This window comes from Trichechus manatus, unplaced genomic scaffold (genome assembly GCF_000243295.1).
Source record: "Trichechus manatus latirostris isolate Lorelei unplaced genomic scaffold, TriManLat1.0 scaffold00022, whole genome shotgun sequence".
Lineage (NCBI taxonomy): Eukaryota > Metazoa > Chordata > Mammalia > Sirenia > Trichechidae > Trichechus > Trichechus manatus.
In genome coordinates, this window is record NW_004443958.1 from 11,633,171 (window position 1) to 11,655,725 (window position 22,555).

The 22,555-nt window shown below is 42.0% G+C and overlaps 1 protein-coding gene across 4 annotated transcripts in view; it reads left to right on the plus strand.

The window, feature by feature from the left end:
* The first annotated feature begins 7,007 nt into the window (after nt 1-7,007).
* The window catches only part of FAM91A1 (family with sequence similarity 91 member A1), a 42,520-nt gene continuing 26,972 nt past the window's right edge, over nt 7,008-22,555 (plus strand). Inside the window, exons 1-4 of one of the 4 annotated variants that reach the window (XM_004372990.3) lie at nt 7,008-7,330; nt 16,371-16,455; nt 17,474-17,625; nt 22,426-22,483. In XM_004372990.3, the coding sequence (XP_004373047.1) occupies nt 7,259-7,330; nt 16,371-16,455; nt 17,474-17,625; nt 22,426-22,483 (367 nt within the window). In that variant the 5' untranslated portion in view covers nt 7,008-7,258. Of the gene's footprint in view, nt 7,331-16,370; nt 16,456-17,473; nt 17,626-19,636; nt 20,298-20,317; nt 21,062-22,425; nt 22,484-22,555 lie in introns of those variants that run through there. The other 3 variants (XM_023728183.1, XM_023728181.1, XM_023728182.1) reach the window with 3 other exon arrangements.

Below are 22,555 nucleotides of genomic sequence, written 5' to 3' on the forward strand. Positions count from 1 at the left end.
AGAACCAACAGTATTTGGTTCTATTATATTCTGGAGACGAATTAGAGAAAGAATTTCAAGAACTTTAAGGCCTGACAGAATGGTTTGGACGAAAGTCAGTAGTCAGACATGGGGTAGTGGTTTTGAGTATAGAAATATTGCGTGAGATCAGCCCCTAGTGGTCGCCTTAACTATTACAATTATTCAGCTTTCGTGTTGAGGTGATGAGGCTTGATATAACCCATAGCCAGCTGAGTCAATTCTGACTCTTAGCCACCATATGGGACAGAGTAGAACTCTCCGTAGCATTTCCAAGGAGCAGCTGGTGGATTCGAACAGCCAACATTTTGGTTAGCAGCCTGAGCTCTTAACCGCTGTACCACCGGGGCTCCGAGGCTTGATATAGTAATGTTCATTTCCACATCAGGGTACCAATGAATGCTGTAAGGACAAATGACTTCGGATGGTAGAAATATGAGGTTACTGTATTACCCCAAACCAAACCCACAGCCATCGAGTTGATTCCGATTCATAGTGACCCCTTAGAGTTTCCAAGGCTGTAAATCTTTACGAAAGCTGACTGCCACATCTTCATCTGGTGGAGCTGGTGGTTTTAAACCACTGACCTTTCTATTAGCAGTCAAATGCTTTAACCACTGCGCCACCAAGCCTCCTTATCTATATTGTTTTTGTTGTTAGGTGCCGTTGAATTGGTTCCTCATAGCGACCCTAAAGGATAGAATAGAACTTCCCCACAGGGTTTCCAAGGAGCAGCCAGTGGATTTGAACTGCTGACGTTTTGGTTAGCAGCCAAGCTCTTAACCACTATGCCACCAGGGCTCCACACTTACCTATATTACACATAAGCATAAAATATTAATCTTTCAAAGGCTCTATAACAGAGCATCTCTTTGCTTCTCTATAAAACATAATGCCACAGTTACATTCTATTGTTTTTAGAAAAAAATCCTAGAAACTCCTTACATAACAAAAAAGATCCCACATTATCTTGTTCCTGCCAACCTCTCCATTTTCCTCCTGATTCTTCAATTCCATTAAAAATGTCAGGATGAGAAGTTTTCAGAGAAGTAGGAACTCTGTGTGTAAAGACCCAAATGAATAAAACAGTATGGCATGTTTACAGAATTACAAGTCCTTTAGTATTTCTGAAATGTGTGATGCAAGAGAGGATAGGCAGCCAGGCTTGTTGGTCTAACTTTCATTCTCAACAGAGACAAAGTTTCAGAAATATTTCTCCACTAAAAATAAACAAAGTGCAAGTGGTGATTTTCACAACTGGCAGCATCTATAGCAGGGAGGCAGTAGGGAGTAGTGGAGACTATGGCTCACGGGAAAGCTATATTCTAAGTGAGGCAGTCTCTCCTCAGCTCTGCTGACTGTAGGGGGTCCAATGCTGCAAATCTGGATTTTTATAATAATCCTGCTGGGCTCTCTATGCAACATGCATCCATCATTCAATATTTATTGAGTGGTCACTATATGTTGCTATAAGGCTGGGGACAAAGCAGAAAACAAAACAGACAAAAGACCCTGCCTTCAGGGAGCTTCCAGTCTAATGAGGGGGAGGTACAAATAATTTTAAATACTAAGTAAATTAGTAAGTATATTATGCAGTCCACCATGTGTCAGTTTGTCATACTGTGGTGGCTTTTACATTGCTGTGATGCTGGAAGCTAGGCCCCCGATGTTTCAAATATCAGCAGGGCCACCCATGGTGAACAGACTAAGATAGACTAGGAAGAAGGACCTGGTGATCCACTTCTGAAAAAACTGGCCAGTGAAAACCTTGTGAATAGCAGTGGGACATTGTTTGATATAGTGCTGGAAGATGAGCCCCCCTCAGGTTGGAAGGCACTCAAAATACAACTGAGGAAGAGCTGCCTCCTCAAAGCAGAATCGACCTTGATGACAGGGATGGAGTCAAGCTTTCGGGACCTTCATCTGCTGATGTGGTGCGACTCAAAATGAGAAGAAACAGCTGCAAACATTCATTAATGATTAGAACGTGTACTGTACAGCGTATGACTCTAGGAAAATGGCAAGTCGTCAAAAATGAATGGAATTCATAAAGAACAATATCCTAGGCATTAGTGAGCAGAAATGGACTGGTACCGGCCATTTTCAATCAGACAATCATATGGTCTACTATGCTGGGAATGACAAATTGAGAGGAATGGTGTTGCATTCATCATCAAAAAGAACATTTCCAGATCTATCCTGAAGTACAACACTGTCGGTGATAGGATAATATCCATATGCCTACAAGGAAAACCAGTTAATATGACTATTATTCAATTTATGCACTAACCACTAATGCCAAAGATGAGGAAATTGAAGGTTTTTGCCAACTTCTGCAGTCTGATCAAACATGCAGTCAAGATACATTGATAACTACTGGTAATTGGAATATGAAAGTTAGAAACAAAAAATAAGGATCAGCAGTTGGAAGCAGCACTCAAGAAATCCAACAACATACTGCATTGGGCAAATCTGCTGCAAAAGACCTCTTTAAAGTGTTGAAAAGCAAAGATGTCACTTTGAGGACTAAGGTTCGCCTGACTCAAGCCATAGTGTTTTCATCGCCTCATATTCATGCGAAAGCTGGACAGTGAATAAGGAAGACTGAAGAAGAATTGATGCATTTGAATTATGGTGTTGGCAAAGAATATTGAATATATCACGGACTTCCAGAAGAATGAATAAGTCTGTTTTGGAAGAAGTACACCCAGAGTGCTCCTTGGAAGTGAGGACAGCGAGACTTCATCTCATGTACTTAGGACATGTTATCAGGAGGGACCAGTCCCTGGAGAAGGACATCATGCTTGGTAAGGTAGGGAGTTGAAAAAGAGGAAGACCTTCAACTAGATGGATTGACACAGTGGCTGCAACAACGGACTCAAACATAGCAAAGATTGTGAGGATAGTGCAGGACTGGGCAGTGTTTTGTTCTGCTGTATATAAGGTTGTTTTGAGTTGGAACCAACTCGACGGCACCTAAAAACAACAACGTATTAGACAGCAATAAGTTCTATGGAAAAATATAAGGCAGGAGAGGGGAACAAGGAGAGCTGGAGATGGGTTACAGTTTTGAATAGGTGGTCAGGGAAGGCTTAACTGAGAAGGTGACATTTGAGAGCTCAGATATCACATAACTAGTTCATTTATTCATTTATTTAAAAACCTCAATGGTATTTATTGAGTACCTATTATGTTTAGGGTACCGTACTAGGAACTGGAGATAGAGTGATGCATAAGACAGACAAAGATCTTGTTTCAATGAAGGTGGGAGGAGGTTAGATCATGGTGTCCAGTGTTGGAGGAGATGAACTGGTTTTTGGAACAGAGCAAAGTACATATGGCATGGGAACCCATGACCAAGGTCAAGCCCAGGCAAAAGTGTGAAATAGCGAATGTATACAGTCACTTCCTCTCCTTTCTTTCTTCCTTCCTTCCCTTTCTCTCTCCCTCCCTCATTCTGTCCTTCCTTTCTTTTTTCCTTTCTAGACACCACTTCTTCTTCTATAGGTGCTTCCCTTGCCCCATTTAACGCCTAACCTCTTTCCCTTTCAAACTTGCTCTCAGAAAAGGATGTGACAGCTTGTGTATAATATAGTAAAAGAAAATAAATAAGGCTAAAAAGGTATTATTCCTTTTAAGTGCATTTATATTTTAATTGTAGATCATGATTCTGGTTATGAAATTTGAGACACCGGGGTGTTGGAAGTATCTTATTTGGTTGAGGGTGTGACATTTTAGAGCCTGTGAAATTAGACAACCAGGCAAACTCCCTACTTTCAAGTTGTTTCTGCTCATTATTTCTGTTGGAATTTTAGGAATGAAATAGTTCTGTAGTTTTTCTGAAGGGCATATTGCCCAAGTCACTTGGGTAATTTTCCTTAGTCCTGGTTGGAAATGCCAGATAAGATTTAATCTCATTGCACATGTATCTTTGAACACATGATTTACCCACAAAACTAATTTGGATGGAAGCTTCTTGGCTGGAGCTTTAAAACTGCAGTTTCTGACCTCTCTGGAATCTGAAAAAGCAAAGGTCTAGTGAGGCAGAAATAGGTAGGAGGGGCCTCAGGGACCTAAAAGATTGGGCATTATTATTTACAAAAAAATTGTGATAATGTAATGAATACTACACGTGCAAACCAATGAGCAGGAGTTGCTTTCAGCTTGCTGGCACTTGGGAGGAGTCCCTGGCTGGTACAAATAGTTAATACACTGAGTTGCTAACCGAAAGGTTGGTGGTTCAAGTTTGCCCAGAGATACCTCAGAAGAAAGACCTGGTGATCAACTTGCAAAAAACTCAGCCATTGAAAACCCTGTGGAGCACATTTCTGCTCTGACATGCATGGGGTCACCACGAGTTGGAATCTACTCGAAGGCAACTGGTTTGGGTGGTTGGGGAGCAGTCCTATTCCTGAACTTCCCAGCAGAGGGGACCATTGAGCCCTATGCGTTAATCTGTGGTCTCTGAATTGCTTTGTTTCCAATCTTTCAAAGACTGGTAGGTCACCTTGGGGACAATGAGGCAGATCAGTGCTTTAATTAGCACCGCGTATTTCATAAGCCAAACTCTGTCACTAGTTCCTACTCTGAAGGGCCTGTTATTTGGATTCTTTCTGTCCATGCGCTTTTGACCCATTACCATTTCCTTATTCAAATTTCTGCTTTTCACAGCCACTTACTGAGTTAGAATCTTTCCTGTTCACTATGGTCAAAGTTTTCAAAGATCTGTGCTTTACTGATTTAGTGGGTGTAAGTTCATCTCCATAATCCTGTCTACTTTTGTAGTTTTAGATGTGTCCACACTATACTCAATATTTGTTGCTAAACAAAAAAAAAGTTGAGTTTAGTAGGCATTTACTTGCTTAACTGCTATAATTCAACAGAACACACATTTTATCTTAGCCAAAGTAATGGTTCACAGAGATTTTAAAATTGAGTTGACTTTAATGTTCATTGTTAACTTACATTGCATTAAATCAAAGTTAGACTTTGGAAGAATGCGGATTCTTCTATGCTTACAATCATTGAAAAATATTTTGGGGGAATTGGTATTATTGGCTTTAAATGAACATTGTCTAAATTGAAACAGAAGTAGAATAGTCGAATGAGTGACAGCCTCCGTCCCGAAGCTAAAAGGATGGCTCTAAAGTGAGACAGCCTTGGGCTCTATCCAATTTGGCTCTGTCATTACTATCTGTGTGATCTTGTGAGCAGGTCATGTAACCCTGCCAAACCTCAGTTTCCTCCTCGTTGAATCGGGATAGTAACAGTGGTACTCTTTCACAGGGCTGTGAGGAATAACAATGTATTGCAAGTCAAGGGCTTAATACACAGCAGGCGTTCATAAGTACTTGTTGAACGAATGGCTCATGATGAGAACTCAGCTAACTTTAGCTATGATGATGAGTGTCTGTTATCATAGGATTCGAAGCATTTAGTTATGGCTATTATAGTTACATACAACCATCTGTCTGTTAGTTTGCTGTACTGTCGTGGTTGCATGTTGTTATGATGCCAAAAGCTATGCCACCAGTATTTCAAACACCAGAAGGGTCATTCATGGCGTACAGGTTTCCCCAGAGCTTCCAGACTAAGACAGACCAGGAAGAAAGGTCTGATCTACTTCCAAAAATTAGCCAATGAAAATCCTAGGGATTACAACAGACCACTGTCCATCTTGCTTTCTTTGAATACATCATCAGGAGGGATCAATTCCTGGAGGAGGAAATGATGTTTGGTGAAGTAGAGGGCCAGCGAGGGTGAGGGACACCCATAGTGAGATGGACTGGCACAATAGCTGCAATGATGGACTTGAACATACTGGCCACCGTGAGGATGATGCAGCACCAGGCAACATTCCATTCTGTTATACATAAGGTCCTTATGAGTGAGAGTCACCTCGATGGCAGCGAGCTGTCTCTATCTACCTATAGTTGGATAACAAGACCAATATGCCTATGGAATGACAGGGTGTAACAGATTTCTTTCAATTCTTCAGACCTATTGGGGTTCCTGCTATGTGTCAGACTGGCCAGCTGCTGTGGCATGGGCTAGGAATCTTATAAAAAGTTCTGAGTATACATCGATCAGTGTATAATAAAATTTATTTAAAACCATTGTATAAAACTAAAATATTGATGCAAAAATACTGAAGATGTCTCTGGTAGCTGCCCGTGACAATGGTCATGGGTTTGCTAAGCCAGTGTAACAAATTCTGGAAGGCATTGTTCCCAAAGAAATCGTTCTCACTGGGGCTGAAATTAGATAGGCTGGATTTCTTCCTTTAAAAAGTGACTGCAGACATTTGTGTGGAGCCCAAGAAAGGAGAACCCGAGAGGCTCCATGCCAAAGGTTGGCAAGCATTTTTGTCCCTTAGATACCCTTTGGGCTGCCCTCTTGTCAGCTCCCTGAATCCCTACATTGTAAGAATATGCACTCTAGAAGTAGAGCCCACAGATCCCCTTGTACAAGATACAGCAACTCCTCCCAAGGGATTAAGATCACCAGGCCCTTCCTCCACCTCTCCCCATGACTTCTTGCTCAACTGGGAGAAAGCTCTGACTTAAAAATTCTTTCTTAGCGAGCCTGGACACCCCGTTCACCTGGCCCCAGTTCGGGGTTGATCTGTGGAGAACCCTCAGTGGGCTCACTGCTCTTCCATTAATTGGAACCACCTATGGCCCCCTTCTCAAGTTTCTCCTTCTCAGGTAACCGACCCCAATGCCTCTAACTGCCTGCCCTTGGGCCACCCTGGTTCACATTTTTTGGGAAACGAGGTCATCCAACAATGGCTACGCAGACCCAAGCGATTATCTTATTTCATCCAGAGACTGGAAGAGTGACCCGATACGGGCACAGGGCGCTGCACCCGGGTACCTCTAGGTACCACCTGGTGGCCCGCCCAACGAAATGCAGGGGGCGGGGCCGGACCCCAGCCTGTGCCCCGCCCCTCCGTCCTCGCGCCACGGGCGGAAGTGACGCAAGCCCAAAGCCATTTCCGGCGGGTCGAAACTAGGAAGAAACTTGGAGCTGCCAAGGCGCCCGAGCCGCTGATCGCTGCTGCTTGGTGCTCCGTAGCCGGGGCCGCGCCGAGCTGTCGGGACCCCTGGCCATGGGGCAGCCCGGGCCTTCCGCATTGTGAGGCGCGGGGCCTCCCGCGGGCTCCCCTGACAGGCCGAGGGCGGGCGGGCGGGAGGCGTCGCCTCAGCCGCGGCCGCCGCCGGCCCTTGCTCCTGGCATCATGAACATAGACGTGGAGTTCCACATCCGGCACAACTACCCCTGGAGCAAGTTGCCGGCCAACGTGAGGCAGGTACGGCCGGAACCTGGAATGGGGCCCAGGTGTGCTGGGCCCCGCCTTGCCGTCACCTGCTTGCATCGCCAGCGGGCCTGGGCTGGCTCCTCGCGGCCGACTCCCAGCCTCCTTCCCCGCCAGGGTCTCGGGAAAACCTACCTATAGACCAGGGGTAGGGAGGGGAGGGCTCCGGGGCCCAGGGGGCAGGACGGGGACGATACTGCAGGAGATGGAGTGGTGTCCATAGGACTCTCGTGGCACCGTTGCCCGCAGCTTCCATTCAGCCGGGTAGTGGCTAGGTGCCTGCGGTACAGAGATTTAAAACACAGCCCATCATTGATTTCCTGAACTTCAGGAAATGTAATACGATACAGGATAATAGCAGCTCATACTTACTTCCATTATGTGTGGCGGGCATAGGGGAGGGAGTTAGAAGTTGTCCAGGGAAAATTCATAGAAGAGGCATTTAAATTGGGCTTTGAAGGAAGAATGAGCCCGATAGGTAAGAGAGGAAAAAAGGTTTTCCTGGGAGAATATCATTTTAAAAAGCTTGGAGGAATGAAAGCAAGTCTCCAGAGTAGCAAGCAGCCTTAATATCGCCGGAGTTTGGAAGTGTATGTATATATATTGGTGTGTTTGTGGGGTGGAGTGTTGTGGGTGTGTGGAGCGTGGTAGCAGATGAGGCTGGAACAACAGCCAGGCCCAGATTTTGACGGGGCTTTGCACGCTTTGTTTTGTTGGACTTTATTCTCTAGACAAGATGGGCTTATTTGAGATGTTTTAACGAGACTAACATGAAGTTTGTTTGAGAATTAATTCTCAAGTGTCTGAGTGTCACTTTTAACAGATATTTGTTGAACATCTGCTACATGCTGTGCCTTGTTCTGTTGTTATTAGTTGCTGTAGAGTTGAGCCAACTTATGTATGGCTTATGTATAACAACGAATTGTTGCCTGGTCCTCTGCCATCTTCCTGATCACTGGTGTGTTTGAGGCCATTGTTGTGGAATACCTTCTAACCCGAGGGAGTCGTCTTCCAGCACTATATCAGATAGCGTTCTGTTGTGGGCCATAAGGTTTTCGTTGGCAGATTTTCGGAAGTAGATTGCCAAGCCTTTCTTCCTAGTCTGTCTTAGTCTGGAAGCTCCACTGAAACTTGTTCACCGTGGGTGACTCTGCTGGTGTTTGAAATACCAGTGGCTTAGCTTCCAACATCATGGCAACATGCAAGTCTCTATAGTATGACAAACTGACAGGTAGTGGGTGCCTTGTTTTAGGTGTGGGTATTCCAGCAGTCAACAAAACAAAGATGCCGCCTTCGTGGTGCTTACTTTTTAGCAAAGATATATAGACAGTAAACAAATAAATGAATACGTAACATGACAAACCAAAAGGCAAACCGGTTGCCGTACAGTTGATTCCAAATCATAGCGACCCTTATACGACAGAGTATAACTGCCACCTAGGGTTTCCAAAGCTGTAATCTTTATGGAAGCAGACTGCTACATCTTTCTTCTGTGGAGCGGCTGGTGGGTTCGGACCATGGACCTTTTGGTTAGCAGCCAAGCGCTTAACCACTGTGCCATCAGGGCTCCTTCATACATGACAAGTGGTGTTAAATCTTCTGAAGGTAGTGATAATTGCTACACAGGAGATCATAGATTGACCTTCAAGTTCCTCCCATTCTGTTTGGTTGAGAGTGAAATTCTGTTGTCTATTGGTGTTGAGCAGTGGTATTTTTGGAGAATTTGGGATGGTGGTGGTGATGGTATAAAGATTATTGTAGTTTACTTTGCCTCCCCCCCAGTTTGGGGGCTTAGTTCTCAGAAATAGATAATTGAAGATGGCAAGAACTCACCATGTGTCAAAGAAAGTACTTTCACTTTAAGATACCAGAAAAACAAGACGAGAAAGATAAGTGTCAGAAACTTAGAATTCTTGGGTGTCAGTGGCTGCCCATGTGACATTTGTCTTTAACTGGAAGAACAAAGCCCTAAATCTGAAGGAATAAGTTTCTCCTTTTAAGCTTGAATAAGGGCTTTGGTGGACACTTTTGTTCTTTAGGGTTTTGTGGCCTATCCAAGTAGACAGCTGTAAGAACCAGCAATCCTTTCTTTTCTATTTCCGTTCTTTCTTTACTCTCCCTTTTCACCAAGATAAATAACATAATGAAAGAAAGATGAATGGTTTCACTAGGTCCAACATGAATAACCCAAACTCATTGCCATCGAGTCGATTCTGACTCATGGTGACCCTATAGGACAGAGTAGAAATGCCCCATAGCGTTTCCAAGGAGTGGCTGGTGAATTTGAACTGCCAGCCTTTTGGTTAGCAGCTGAACTCTTAACCACTGCGCCATCAGGGCGCCCCACATAAATAGTTGATCTTAATTAGTGCTGGCAGTAGGGTTTCTAAAACATCATTATGATCTTTAAAAATAATTACAGGACAGTGTTAAAATTAGGTTTAAACATGAAACTAAATTTAAAAAAAAATTAAGATCGCTTGAAACAATGACTGTTGTAACTTAGGATAAGCTTGATCCCTTGTAGAAGGCATTGTAAAACCTGTGCAAGTTTACTTCACTGGACCTTGCCTAGCTTTGCTACTGTTTGCCTAGGTCAGGCCTTCACTTCAGATTACCATGTCAGCTTTCTGTCTGGTAGTCTGGCCCTCACACTCGGACCCTCCAATCCGATCTTCACACTGCACTCGGGTGAGGTTTTATAATTACTTACAGCTTCTTTTTGGATCTCGTTCAGGTGTTAACCCGCCAGGAAGGTTTCCTGGCCTGAATCTGGAGTAGCTGACCCTCTGTGTTGACACAGCACTGAGTGTCTCACCATCAGGGCGCTTACCTGACTGTCTAGCATTTTCCGTTTATGTGACTGGTTTTGCTTTTGTATCCCAGGCATCTGTCACACAGTTGGCTTTTAGTAAATATTTTTTCGGTGAATGAATGATGGAATCAGTCAGATGTTGCCAGGGCAGCTATAAACCAAACCAAACCCATTGTCGTCAAGTCGATTCCAACGCATAGCGACCCCGTGGCTATATAGGGCGTTTTAAAAATGGGGAATATCCCTTGTATGGAAAGAATCTGTCTTTTGACATTGTAGATATTATGTACTTTGATATAATTTCCAGTATGTTTTGATGGGTTTAATTTGGAAATTACTTATATTTCCCGGTTCTGAAAGCTGGGGGGAGGTGATTCAGATTAAAAATATGTATATATAGAGAGAAAGAGTGCCTATATATATATATATATATTTATGAATGAGGTGAAATGTTTTTGTGCGATATGGGCCATGCTAAACTTAAAAAAATACCTTAAAGAAGTTGTGAATAGGGCCATTATTTCAGGATTTTTACTATAGTTGACCATTATCTTCTATTCATTGTTCAAAGCAGTTCATAATTGTTTTTATTTTAAGGGAAATTTTATGATGAAGTGCCGTGTAATCCAAAATATGTCAATTAAAAAAATTTTTTTTTTTTTTTAAAGTACGTGTTGGGGTCGGGGTTTGTAGGAGTGAAGATTTTAGAAATTCTTTGTGCTTTTATCATAATCTGATGCACACTGGGTGTCTTATGACCAGTACCTTATTCCTGTATCACCCTTTTATCTGCTTTAGTTCCTCTTATATGCAGCCCAACTGCATTTCTCAGCCCAGTCAGTATTTCTGCAAGAGCAGCCTTGTCACAGAGTAAAATGACCTTTCTTCAGTGGTCTCCTGTCGTAGCAACAATGTTTTACAGTGTGGATGGGGGGAGATTGGTAGGGGGGTGTGGCCAAATAATCTCTGTGAACAAAGCAATTAGATTTTGCATACTTGGCTAGTGAAGAACAAAATCAACTTTTAATGTAGTTTTTAGATATTTGTGTGCGCACGTGTATTGGTTCATCAGGAACAATCATTGCTTAATGCCTGACACAAACGCCGTTAATAGGCATTGAATGATCTGATGAAGCTCACAAGTAATGAACGCTTATATATTGTATTAGGGACGTGATTTGTACTTTTTATTCCTGAGTTACCAGGAATGGAATTTTAAAGGCAGACAGTGGTTGTAAATTAGAGTAAGTTAATGGATTTATTTTGGAACCAACCCAAACCAAATTCACTGCCATCGAGTCGATTCTGACTGTTAGCGACCTTGTAGGACAGAGTAGAACCGCCTAACAGGGTTTCCAAGGCTATAAATCTTCACAGAAGCAGACTGCCACTTCTGTCTCCTGTGGGGTGGCTGGTGGGTTTGAATTGCTGATCTTTTGGTTAGCAGTCTCGACTGCTTTAACTACTGTGCCACCAGGGCTCCCTTATTTTTGGAACAGAAGAGCAAAAACTCAATTTTGGTAGATACTAAGATTTTGGCAAAGTTGTGTGCTTATGTGAGTGTGCGTGTATGTGTTTTACATTCCCTGAGACAGACTTTAATTTGGCAGTAGAGCTAGAAGAAACCCTTTAAAGCTTTACAGGAAGCCTGACATCCCCTAAATATATTCACTACTGACCCTGGTTTTGTTGCTGCACAGAGGATGGTAGAATACTTACCTCTACAATGAATTCTGCTGCTAATTACTTGTAATGTTAATACAGATGAAAATAATATCAGCATATATTCTGGAAATTGTATAAGTGCTGGTTTAACCTGTGATTAAACCATTTGCGTTCAAGTCATTTCTGACTCATGATGACCCCACGTGTGCAGAGTAGAACTGTGCTCCATAGGATTTTCAGTGGCTGATTTTTCAGAAGTAAATCGCCAGGCCTTTCTTCCAGGTGCTTCTGGGCAGACTCAAACCTCTAACCTTTCGGTTAGCTGCCAAGCATGTTGTGACTCCTTAACCTGTGATAAACTGTATTACTCTGGATGTAGGAAGAAAAATATTTGCTTTTCTCACATCAAGTCCTCCTTTTCCCAAATACTACCCATCAGTGGATCCTGTTACGTGCCAGTTACTAAGATGTGCATTTTGTCTGTCTTGTTTTGTGAAGATACGTGTATGGGCATTTGCTTTGGCTTTCCAAAACTTTTGAGTAAGACATAGACGTATGATGAACTGACCCTCTGATCTTTCAGACATTACTCTCCTAAGATGTCTAATTTCATTTTATAGTGCGTTGGAAAGATTATATACCCAGTAATTAGAAGGTGGATACTGGTCATATTTTATTAAATTAAGTTTATGGTCACATGGTGAATTTATTGTTGACTATTACCAAGCAGTCTTACCGATTCTTTGGTTTCATTAGAACTTTGCACTTAAACCACTAAATGCAGAGCTAGAAGGTTTTTACTTATTAAAGAATGCATCAGAAATCTAAAATTATCTAAATACTTTCTAATAGCATTTGAGACCATAAAGAGATAGCATTCTGAAGAAGTGATCTTAGGATTTAGAAGTACATTTGAAATGTACATTCTTTAGAAAGCTTAATTTTCAATAATCATAGCTGTCAGCTACACATTATTATCAGAAACAGGCATCTGCTTCTAGTTGCCTTTCTTAAATTTAAATATATGTAGGTATAAGAAACCATCTATCCATCCATTTATTCAACACACACTAATTGGAGGTAGTCAGAAAGGAAATCTTTTTTTTTTGCTAACTTAAGTGAAGCTGTCTCTCAGTTGCTCTTTTACTTGATATTAAATATTTTAGGTAATTTTAGTAATTCCTTTAAAAAGGCAGACTGAAAATAAACACACTGTAAGTAAACACATCTCTACCACTCATCTGTCAGTTTGTCAGCTATGGTGGCTTGCGTGTTGTGATATTGGAAGCTACGCCACCAGTTTTCAAATGCCAACAGGGTCACCGATGGTGGACAAGTTTCAGCAGAGCTTTAGACTAAGACAGTCTAGAAGGACCTGGCGATCAACTTTCTGAAAAAATTGGCCAGTGAAAACTATGAATAGCAGAGGAACATTGTCTGATATAGTGGCACAAGATAAGCACCTCAGGTTAGAAGACACTCAAAATACAACTGGGGAGGAGCTGGCTCCTCAAAGTAGAATTGACCTTAGTGATGTGGATGGAGTCAAGCTTTCGGGACCTTCATTTGCTGATGTTGCACAACTCAAAATGAGAAGAAACAGCTGCAAACATCCATTAGTAGTTGAAACATGGAATGTACGAAGTATGAATCTAGGAAAATTGCAAGTCATCAAAAATGAAATGAAACAATTGAAGATCAATATCCTAGACATTAGGGAGCTGAAGTGGACTGGTATTGGCCATTTTCAATCAGGCAATCATATGGTCTACTTGCTGGGAATGACATACTGAAGAGGAATGGCATCGCATTCATTGTCAAAAAGAACATTTCAAAACCTATCCTGAAAGTACAGCGCTGTCAGTGATAGGATAATATCCATACACCTACAAGGAAGACCAGTTAATACGGCTTCTTATTCAAATTTACACACCAGCCACTAATGCCACAGATGAAGAAATTGAAGATTTTTACCAACTTCTGCAGTCTGAAATTGGTCAAACATGCAGTTAAGATACATTGATAATTACTGGTGATTGGCATGCGAAAGTTGGGAAAAGAAGAAGGATTGATAGTTGGAAAATATGGCCTTGGTGATAGCCGGAGATTGCATGATGGAATTTTGCAAGACCAATGACCTGTTCGTTGAAAATACCTTTTTTCAACAACATAAACTGTGACTATACACATGGACCTGCTGAATGAAATACACAGGAATCGAATCCACTACATCTGTGGAAAGAGACGATGGAGAAGCTCAATATCAGCAGTCAGAACAAGGCCAGGGGCTGACTGCAGAACACACCATCAATTGCTCATACGCAAGTTCAAGTTGAAGCTGAAGAAAATTAAAACAAGCTCACAAGAGCCAAAGTACAACCTTGAGTATATCCCACCTGAATTTAGAGACCATCTCAAAAATAGATTTGAACTACTGAACACTAATGACCAAAGACCAGACGAGTTGTGGGGTAACATCAAGGACATCATACATGAAGAAAGCAAAAAGTCATTAAAAAGGCAGGAAAGAAGGGACAGACCAAATGGATGTCAGAAGAGACTCTGAAACTTGCTCTTGAACATAGAGTAGTTAAAGCAAATGGAAGAAATGATGAAGTAAGAGCTGAACAGAAGATTTCAAAGGGCAGCTTGAGAAGACAAAGTAAAGTATTATAATGAAATGTGCAAAGACCTGGAGTTAGAAAACCAAAAGGGAAGAACATGCTCGGCATTTCTCATGCTGAAAGAACTGAAGAAAAATTCAAGCCTCAAGTTGCAATTCTGAAGGATTCTGGGAGCAAAAAATTGAATGACACAGGAAGCACCAAAAGAAGATGGAAGGAATACACAGAGTCACTGTACCAAAAAGAATTGGTCAACGTTCAGCCATTTCAGGAGGTAGCATATGATCAAGAACCGATGGTACTGAAAGAAGTCCAAGCCGCACTCAAGGCATTGGCGAAAAACAAGTCTCCAGGAATTGATGGAATACTAATTGAGATGTTTCAAGAAATGGATGCCATGCTGGGAGCGTTCATTCATCTATGCCAAGAAATTTGAACAACAGCTGCCTGGCCAACGGACTGGAAGAGATCTATTTTTGTCCCCATTTCAAAGATGATCCAACAGAATGTGAAAATTATCGAACAATATCACTAATACCAGACACAAGTAAAATTTTGCTAAAAATAATTTAAAAAATGGGTGCAGCAGTAAATTGACAGGGAACTGTCAGATTCAAGCAGATTCAGAAGAGTGTGTGGAACGAGGGATATCATTGCTGGTGTCAGGTGGATCTTGGCTGAAAGCAGAAAATACCAGACAGATGTTTACCTGTGTTTTATTGACTATGCAGAGATATTCTGCTGGGTGAATCATAACAAGTTATGGATAATATTGCCAAGAATGGAAATTCCGGAACACTTAATTGTGCTCATGCGGAACCTGTACATAGACCAAGCGGCAGTCATTCGAACATAACAAGGGGATACTGCATGGTTTAAAATCCAGAAAGGTGTGCATCAGGGTTGTAGCCTTTCACCATATGTATTCAGTCTGTGTGCTGAGCAGATAGTCCGAGAAGCTGGACTGTATGAAGAAGAACGCAGCATCAGGATTGGAGGAAGGCTCATTAACAACTTGTGATATGCAAATGACACAGCCTTGCTTGCTGAAAGTGAAAAAGGACTTGAAGCACTTACTGATGAAGATCAAAGACTACAGCCTTCAATATGGATTACACATAAAGAAAACAAACATTCTCACAACTGGACCAATAAGAAACATCATGACAAATGGAGAAAATACTGAAGATGTCAAGGATTTCCTTTCACTTGGACCACAATTAATGCCCATGGAAGCAGCAGTCAAAAACTCAAATGACATATTACATTGTGCAAATCTGCTGCAAAAAACCTCTTTCATGTGTTAAAGCAGAGGTGTTACTCTGAGAACTAAGGTGCACGTGAGTCTAGCCTTGGCACTTTCAGTTGCCTCATAGGCATATAAAGCTGGACAATGAATAAGGAAGACTGAAGAAGAATCGATGCCTTTGAATTACGGTGTTGATGAAGAATATTGAATTTACCACGGACTGCCAGAAGAATGAACAGATCTGTCTTGGAAGAATTACAGCCTGAATGCTCCTTGGAAGGGAGGATGGCGAGACTTCGTCGTACGTTATCACGTTACCAGGAGGGACTAGTCCCTGGAGAAGGACATTACCATGCGTGGTAAAGTAGAGGGTCCATGAAAAAGAGGCAGGAAGAACTTCAATGAAATGAATTGACACAGTGGCTGCAACAATGGGCTCGAACATAACAATGATTGTGAGAATGGCGCAGGACTAGGCAGTATTTTGTTCTGTTGTGCATAGGGTCGCTATGAGTTGGAACCGACTTGACAACACCTAACAACAACATCAGTTTATTTCTGGAAATTAGAGATGTCAGGATAAAGTTAGGGTCATGGTTTTGAAATTTGATGGGGAAAAAAGGTAATATTGTTTAGTTTAGAAACTATTTAAAGCTTATTTGAATTTTTTTTTTTTTTTAGAGTCTTGGAAATTCTCAGAGAGAATATGAAAAGCAGGTTGTCCTGTACAGTATCCGCAATCAGTTACGATACAGAAATAACTTAGGTAAGTAGAGACTTTTTTTTTCATTGAGGTGGAAATGCCTTGCTGGTTTATCATTTTCATAAATCTCTTGTTTTTTTCAGTTTATATTTTGTAGTACTGGCACTATTCTATCTAGAGACTTGGAAAATACTATAGACTGACTGATCCCACCTAATGATAATTCATATTAACTAGTAGATTTTTCTAATTCTGATAAAAATTATTTAATAGTACTGTTTGCAAATTTCTTTTACCGATAGAATATGGATGTTAATTCAAATGTCCTGTTTTTGTCTCAGGTGAGAAAATATCCTAGAAAGGAAGAAGTACATTAGTTTTTAGTAAATTTTGACTTTGAGTTTTGTTTTTGTCTGCATATATTTTCCAAATTATATAACTTTAATGAAAGTCTTTTTATAATAATTGAAGCAAACTGAACATAGTTGGTTTCTTGATTCTTTTACTCCTTTTTAAAAAAATGTTTGCCTTTTATTTCTGTCTGATTACTTTTATTAGTCCGTTGACCTGCTAGTCTTTCCCTCCCATGTATCATTCTAACTTTAAGCCTAATATTTCAGAGTTACTTTTTCTATTTAAATGTATTGCACGGAAGTCAAAAGACTTTTTACAGTTAAAAAAATGTAAGGGAAAGAAACCATTTTTTTTAAATGGACTTCATTGAAAACACATTTAGTTTGGCTATCTTGGAAAACAGTATTCTGTGCTAAGGGATTTGTTGCATTGTATCCTATGTTTTGCACCTTTTTCGGAGACATGCGGGTGGTTCCACTCTTCCTTTCTGATTTGGTAAGAATAATTTCTCTGCTTATCTTTTCTATTACGCATTTTACTTGTTTACTCTGTAAAGTCTGTTTCTTACAGTGTAATTGTTTCTTTGTTTCAACTTAGAATATTGTATTTGTTCTTTTCCAACTTTTTATGTAATGTTGGTCTGTAATATATGTCCTTTTGCATTTATAATTGATATATAACTATAAGAAACCTGGAAAAAAAACCCAGAATTTCTTATTTTCCCTAGTTAAGCATGTCAAGAAAGATGAACGCAAATACTATGAGGAACTGCTGAAGTACAGTCGAGATCATCTCATGCTATACCCTTACCATTTATCAGATATAATGGTAAAGGGCCTGAGGATAACACCATTTTCATATTATACTGGGATTATGGAGGTGAGTTTACAGTACAGCTGGATCATTAGGATTGGGCTGGGGCTGCGTGTCAGGGGCACTTTGCAGATGATGACTAGCTCTGCTGTTCTCAGCCACAGCGGACATGGTTTCTGCGCTTAGAGTGTAAAAGGGACTGTTGGTTACAAGTTAACCCTTTTAGCCGCACCTGAACAAGTAGTTGTCATTATCAGTGTTTTCACATTGGAAAGGTATCTGTTTGTATTCTGTTCTTGACCCTGTTTTTGTGCTATTGTAGCATTAATCAGTCATTTATGTTAGCAGAGTCTACATAAAATTTATTATTTTCAGTACATGGTTAAAGATGAAAATGTGGGTGATGAATTGAACATTAAACTCAGAGCAACGTAATGTATTTAAGTATTTACTGACTGTAGAAAGAACAAATGATGATGTAGACCCAACAGAGAAAGAGTCCTGGCTACTCATCTCTTTCTGTAATTATTAACTTTAGATGTTACCTTTTTCCAAAGGCAGTTTTTATGCCTGTTCTAATAACCTTAAATACTAGTTATATGTATTACTTTTAAATGAGCTTTATGTAAAGATTGACAGTATTTATCTAGTATTCACCTACTTAATTATGTTTAAGTGCTACTGTTTTGGGTTCACTAGCCACGTTAAGAGCAGAGAGAAGGCTAGAACTAAAAGGGTTGGGAACCTACAGTAACAGTGAGGGTAACTAGGTAGGCTCCCTTTGCAGTCTGGCTTCCTTTGCTTCAACTTCCCTTTGCCTATCTCCTTAAGCCCCTTCTTCACAAGTACTTCTCCAGCCCTGTAAAAATGGCTTAAGGGCAGTGTCTGACCTCTTAATTTCGCAAGGGGAAGGAGAATCAAGATCAACAGCTCAAGGCTGATTCCCATGAGGCAGAGATCAGACAGGCCTCCTCTCCGAGCCATCTTTACTGATTCTGACACCAACAGCCCCTCCCACGGCACTATCTGCTAGGTTTGATAGTTCTTTGCAGTGGTCACACAGAACTCACAGACCATGCTCACACTAATGGGGTTTATTAGGGAAGTAATAGTTACAATTCCGGCTCAAGAACACTCAGGCTACAGTTCTTCCATCAGGATAGCCTCTCCCCAGCCGTACTCGAAGGCATGCCTCTCCCTGGCCCTCCGTTTCTGCCCAAAGGCCCTCAGCTTTCTCCATGGGCCAAGAGGCCCCCCGTACCGTCTCCTGCTGCCAGGTCTCTCCTGCTGGGTCTCTCCTTCCTTGGTAGTGGTGAGCTCCTCTTTCTGGTCTGGAATTCGTTCTCTTTTGAGGCAAAACTGACCAGTCCCCTTGGTAGGCCACAATTACCCTATCACACAGTCACCTGGGTGGGAGTTATAAGATCATGGCTAGACAGGCCTCGCACAAAAGTAATTAATCCACCGCAGGCCACCCCCTGGCTTTTCTAGCCGTGGTTCTTTCGTATTTGGAGGATAACTTCCCCCTCCCAATCATTTTACCAGTCCAAAACAGTCATTAACAATTAGTCTTTCATTAGGGTAGAGAGTCCACGGGGTGAGGTTACTCAGGTACCAGCCTTTCAGGTCTGCTGCAGGCTTCCATCTGATCTGGTCAGGTTCTCCAACAGTTCATCTCATCTTCACTCTTTCTGGCCTCTGCTAAAATTTAACTGAGAGGATTATTTCCTTTCTCTGAGCCCCAGGAGGTATCAGTATAAGCCAAACCATTAAGGGACTTTAGGTTTGGCCACACTACTCCAGTCCAGCAGTGCCTTTTTCTTAGTCCGCTCTTTCACAGTTACAGCTTCTACAATAACAGTTTTTACAATCACAATTAACCCGTTAACAGCACTCAAAATTGAATCATTTAATCCTATCAGTGTCATCCCCCACCCTCTCTTCTCCAGACCCACCAGGAAAAGAGGAATCTATTCAGTGAGGATCCTCCCTTGTCCCCCGCATTTAATGTAAGCACACTCACGGAAGCATGTAAGCCAGCCACTTAATGCCTTTATCTCCCCGTTTTAGATAGCCAATGTTTAAATTGCGCATCTGTATCAAACCACTACTGAGGATTCAAGCATGTTCTTTGGTCTTGAAGAATCTTCTGCTCCGGTTGGAACTTTGAGCATCTGCATCCATAAGCATCCGAAGCCGTCAAATTGCAGCAATCTACACCAGCTCACAATGTCAAACATCTTTCTTTTCATTCAATGGGGTCTGGTCAGCTCATCCCCTAGCCTTCCAAGCTAGGTCACAATGAATCTCAGCCTCAGGCTCGAGAGTTCACATGCACCTCCTGGCTCTTCAGACAGCCCTTTCACACTCTCATCCCTAGCCTCCTTGGGCTAGGTCAATGGGTAGAACCTGTAAACTTCAGGAGTCCAACAACTCCTTTTATTTCTGACCAGCCAGCCCTGCCTCTCTCTCATCTCTAGCCCCCTGGGCTGGGTGAACGGTGCCGATGGAACATGTCCAAACTCAGCCCGTCTCTTTATTGCTGCACTTTCCCCACTTCCACCTATTAGTGGACCCAGGTGGTCACCACAGGCGAGCAGACTAAACTGTCTACTTGCTGGCTCCCTTTAATTTCCAGTCCTGGAAGGGAGTTTTTTCTGATGGGCACTTTTTCCTGCCTCAGTGCATCTAACAGCAAACAGCTTGAAATTCAAAAAGCAAAACAGCCTTTTTTTTTGGTAAGTTCTTCATTCAAATGCAAATCTTCCGTTCTCTCAGCAGTTCTGTATGTTTTTTCAAATGCAAATCTGGGTGGGGCTCAGGTTTTAGACCTAAGGTTCCAACCTATTCACAGGGCTACTGGCTTGAAACTAAAAGCCTCTATTTCTCCTGGGCAAATCCTAGTTCCCCTTTTTAGCATATCCAATCAAGTACTGGCTGAAGGCGGAGTTACACGCTCTATGTAGTCTCTAATGCCCAATATTCATTTCTACCATACATTTAGGTCTAGTTTACATTAGGTAGGAGAAACATTCAGTATTCATAGTGCATTCAGATAAATGCATAATCGTAAACATATAACCTTTTTTTTTTAAAAAACATTCCAGTTTAGTCTTCTCTATACCTTAACTGTCTTCCCATTCATAGGGTATGGCCTTGGGCTTCTGGCTGAGTGGAACCAGAAGACCCTGGCCCCCTATCAATCATCCTGCTTATCTGGCCTGGCTTTTGCCCCAGGCCACTCCAGGTGCAGTTTTTCAGCCATTACAGGTAACAGAAACCAAAGCAACCATTCCATCATCAAAAGTTCCACTTCCCAAGCCTCATCATTCTTTCTCTTACGAAGTTCCATCCTTCCACAAGTCTGGAGCCATTGCAGCAAATCCCTCTTATGATGCCAACTGTAAAATCGGCTTGAGGACAGTGTCTGATCTCCTCTTACTTCACAAGGGGAAAGGAGAATCGAGATCAACAGCTCAAGGCAGATTCTTACCAGGCAGAGGTCAGACATGCCTCCTCTCTGCGCCATCTTTACCAATTCTGACGCCAACAGTCTTTCCCCACAGCACTCTCTACTAGGTTCAATAATGCATTGCAATGATCACACAGAACTCACAGACCATACTCACAATTATGGAGTTTATTAGAGAAGTAATAGTTACAATTCTGGCTTAAGAACACTCAGGATACATACAGTTCTTCCATCAGGATAGCCTCTCCCCAGCCGTGCTCGCAGGCACGCCTCTCCCTGGCCCTTAGTCTCTGCCCAGAGGCACTCAGCTTTCTCCATGGGCCAAGAAGCCCCGCCCCCCCCCCGCCCCCCCCCGTGCCGTCTCCTGCTGCCGGATTTCTGCTGCTGGGTCTCTCCTTCCTTGGTGGTGGTGCGCTTCTCTTTCTTCTCTGGAATTGACTCTCTTTTAAGGCAAAACCAGTCCCCTTGGTAGGCCACAGTTACCCTGTCACACAATCACCTGGTTGGGAGTTACAAGATCCTGGCTAGAAAGTCCACACTCAAAAGTAATTAATCTACCACAAGCCGCATGTTTTACGTTTCCCTGTTTTTGAGAAAATCTCAGAGTAAGGCCTGACAGCCCAGCTTTCTGTCAGTCTCTTTTCCTTAGAACTGGGTAGCATAATGTAGGTGACAGCTAATTAGTAAATAGAATGGTTGTTGCTATGCCATTTTTCAGATGTTGTCCACAAGGCTTGGGGGGAGATAGGAAAATGTTGCACTATTTCCCACCTTCCAGTTATATCTATGTGCTTGTTGCTCTTTGGTTTCTGTTCTTACACCATTTTGTATAGCTCCTAGGCTGAAAATGGGTCTTATCCCCACACTAAGCAGTTAGTTGGTTTATTACTGGAGAAACAGAGTGGGGTTGGAAGCAACTGGATACTGAGTTTAACTCTTGCTGATTGGTACCTGTGGGAGCACAGAGCACTGAGTAGTTAAAATCTTTGTTAGTAGGGCATGTTTTTGATGCACGTGGGTGGAGCTCTGGACACGTCGTTTGGCCTTCTGTCAGGATCAGGTGAAGATGGAGAGGCTGGAACCTGAGCTCTAATAGCGGTATTCCTTGCATAGCCCCCACAGGGCAGAGGTTACAGGGCAGCTGTCGGGTTCATACACAGTGCGGTGAGAAACCTAGACCTGAAAGTCTGACCTTGAATTACTGGGTTGGGACCATGTGGTAAGTGCCACACCGTGGCATGCCTGCTTCAGGATGCCAAACCGTGATCTCAGGGCTTCATGTAATAATTATTGTTACTGTGTTTGGCTATAGTGATACACGCTTATACTAGACGTGCTTTTGTCAAAGGAAATTTTACATTTAAAAATTTTTTAACTTTTTTTTTTTTTTTAAGGACATTATGAACAGTGAGAAAAGTTATGATTCACTGCCCAATTTTACTGCTGCTGATTGTAAGTATTTAACTGTGATGAAGGAGGTAATGTTTGGTGTGTCTTTGTGCACTTGTCTGTCAGTGTCTTGTT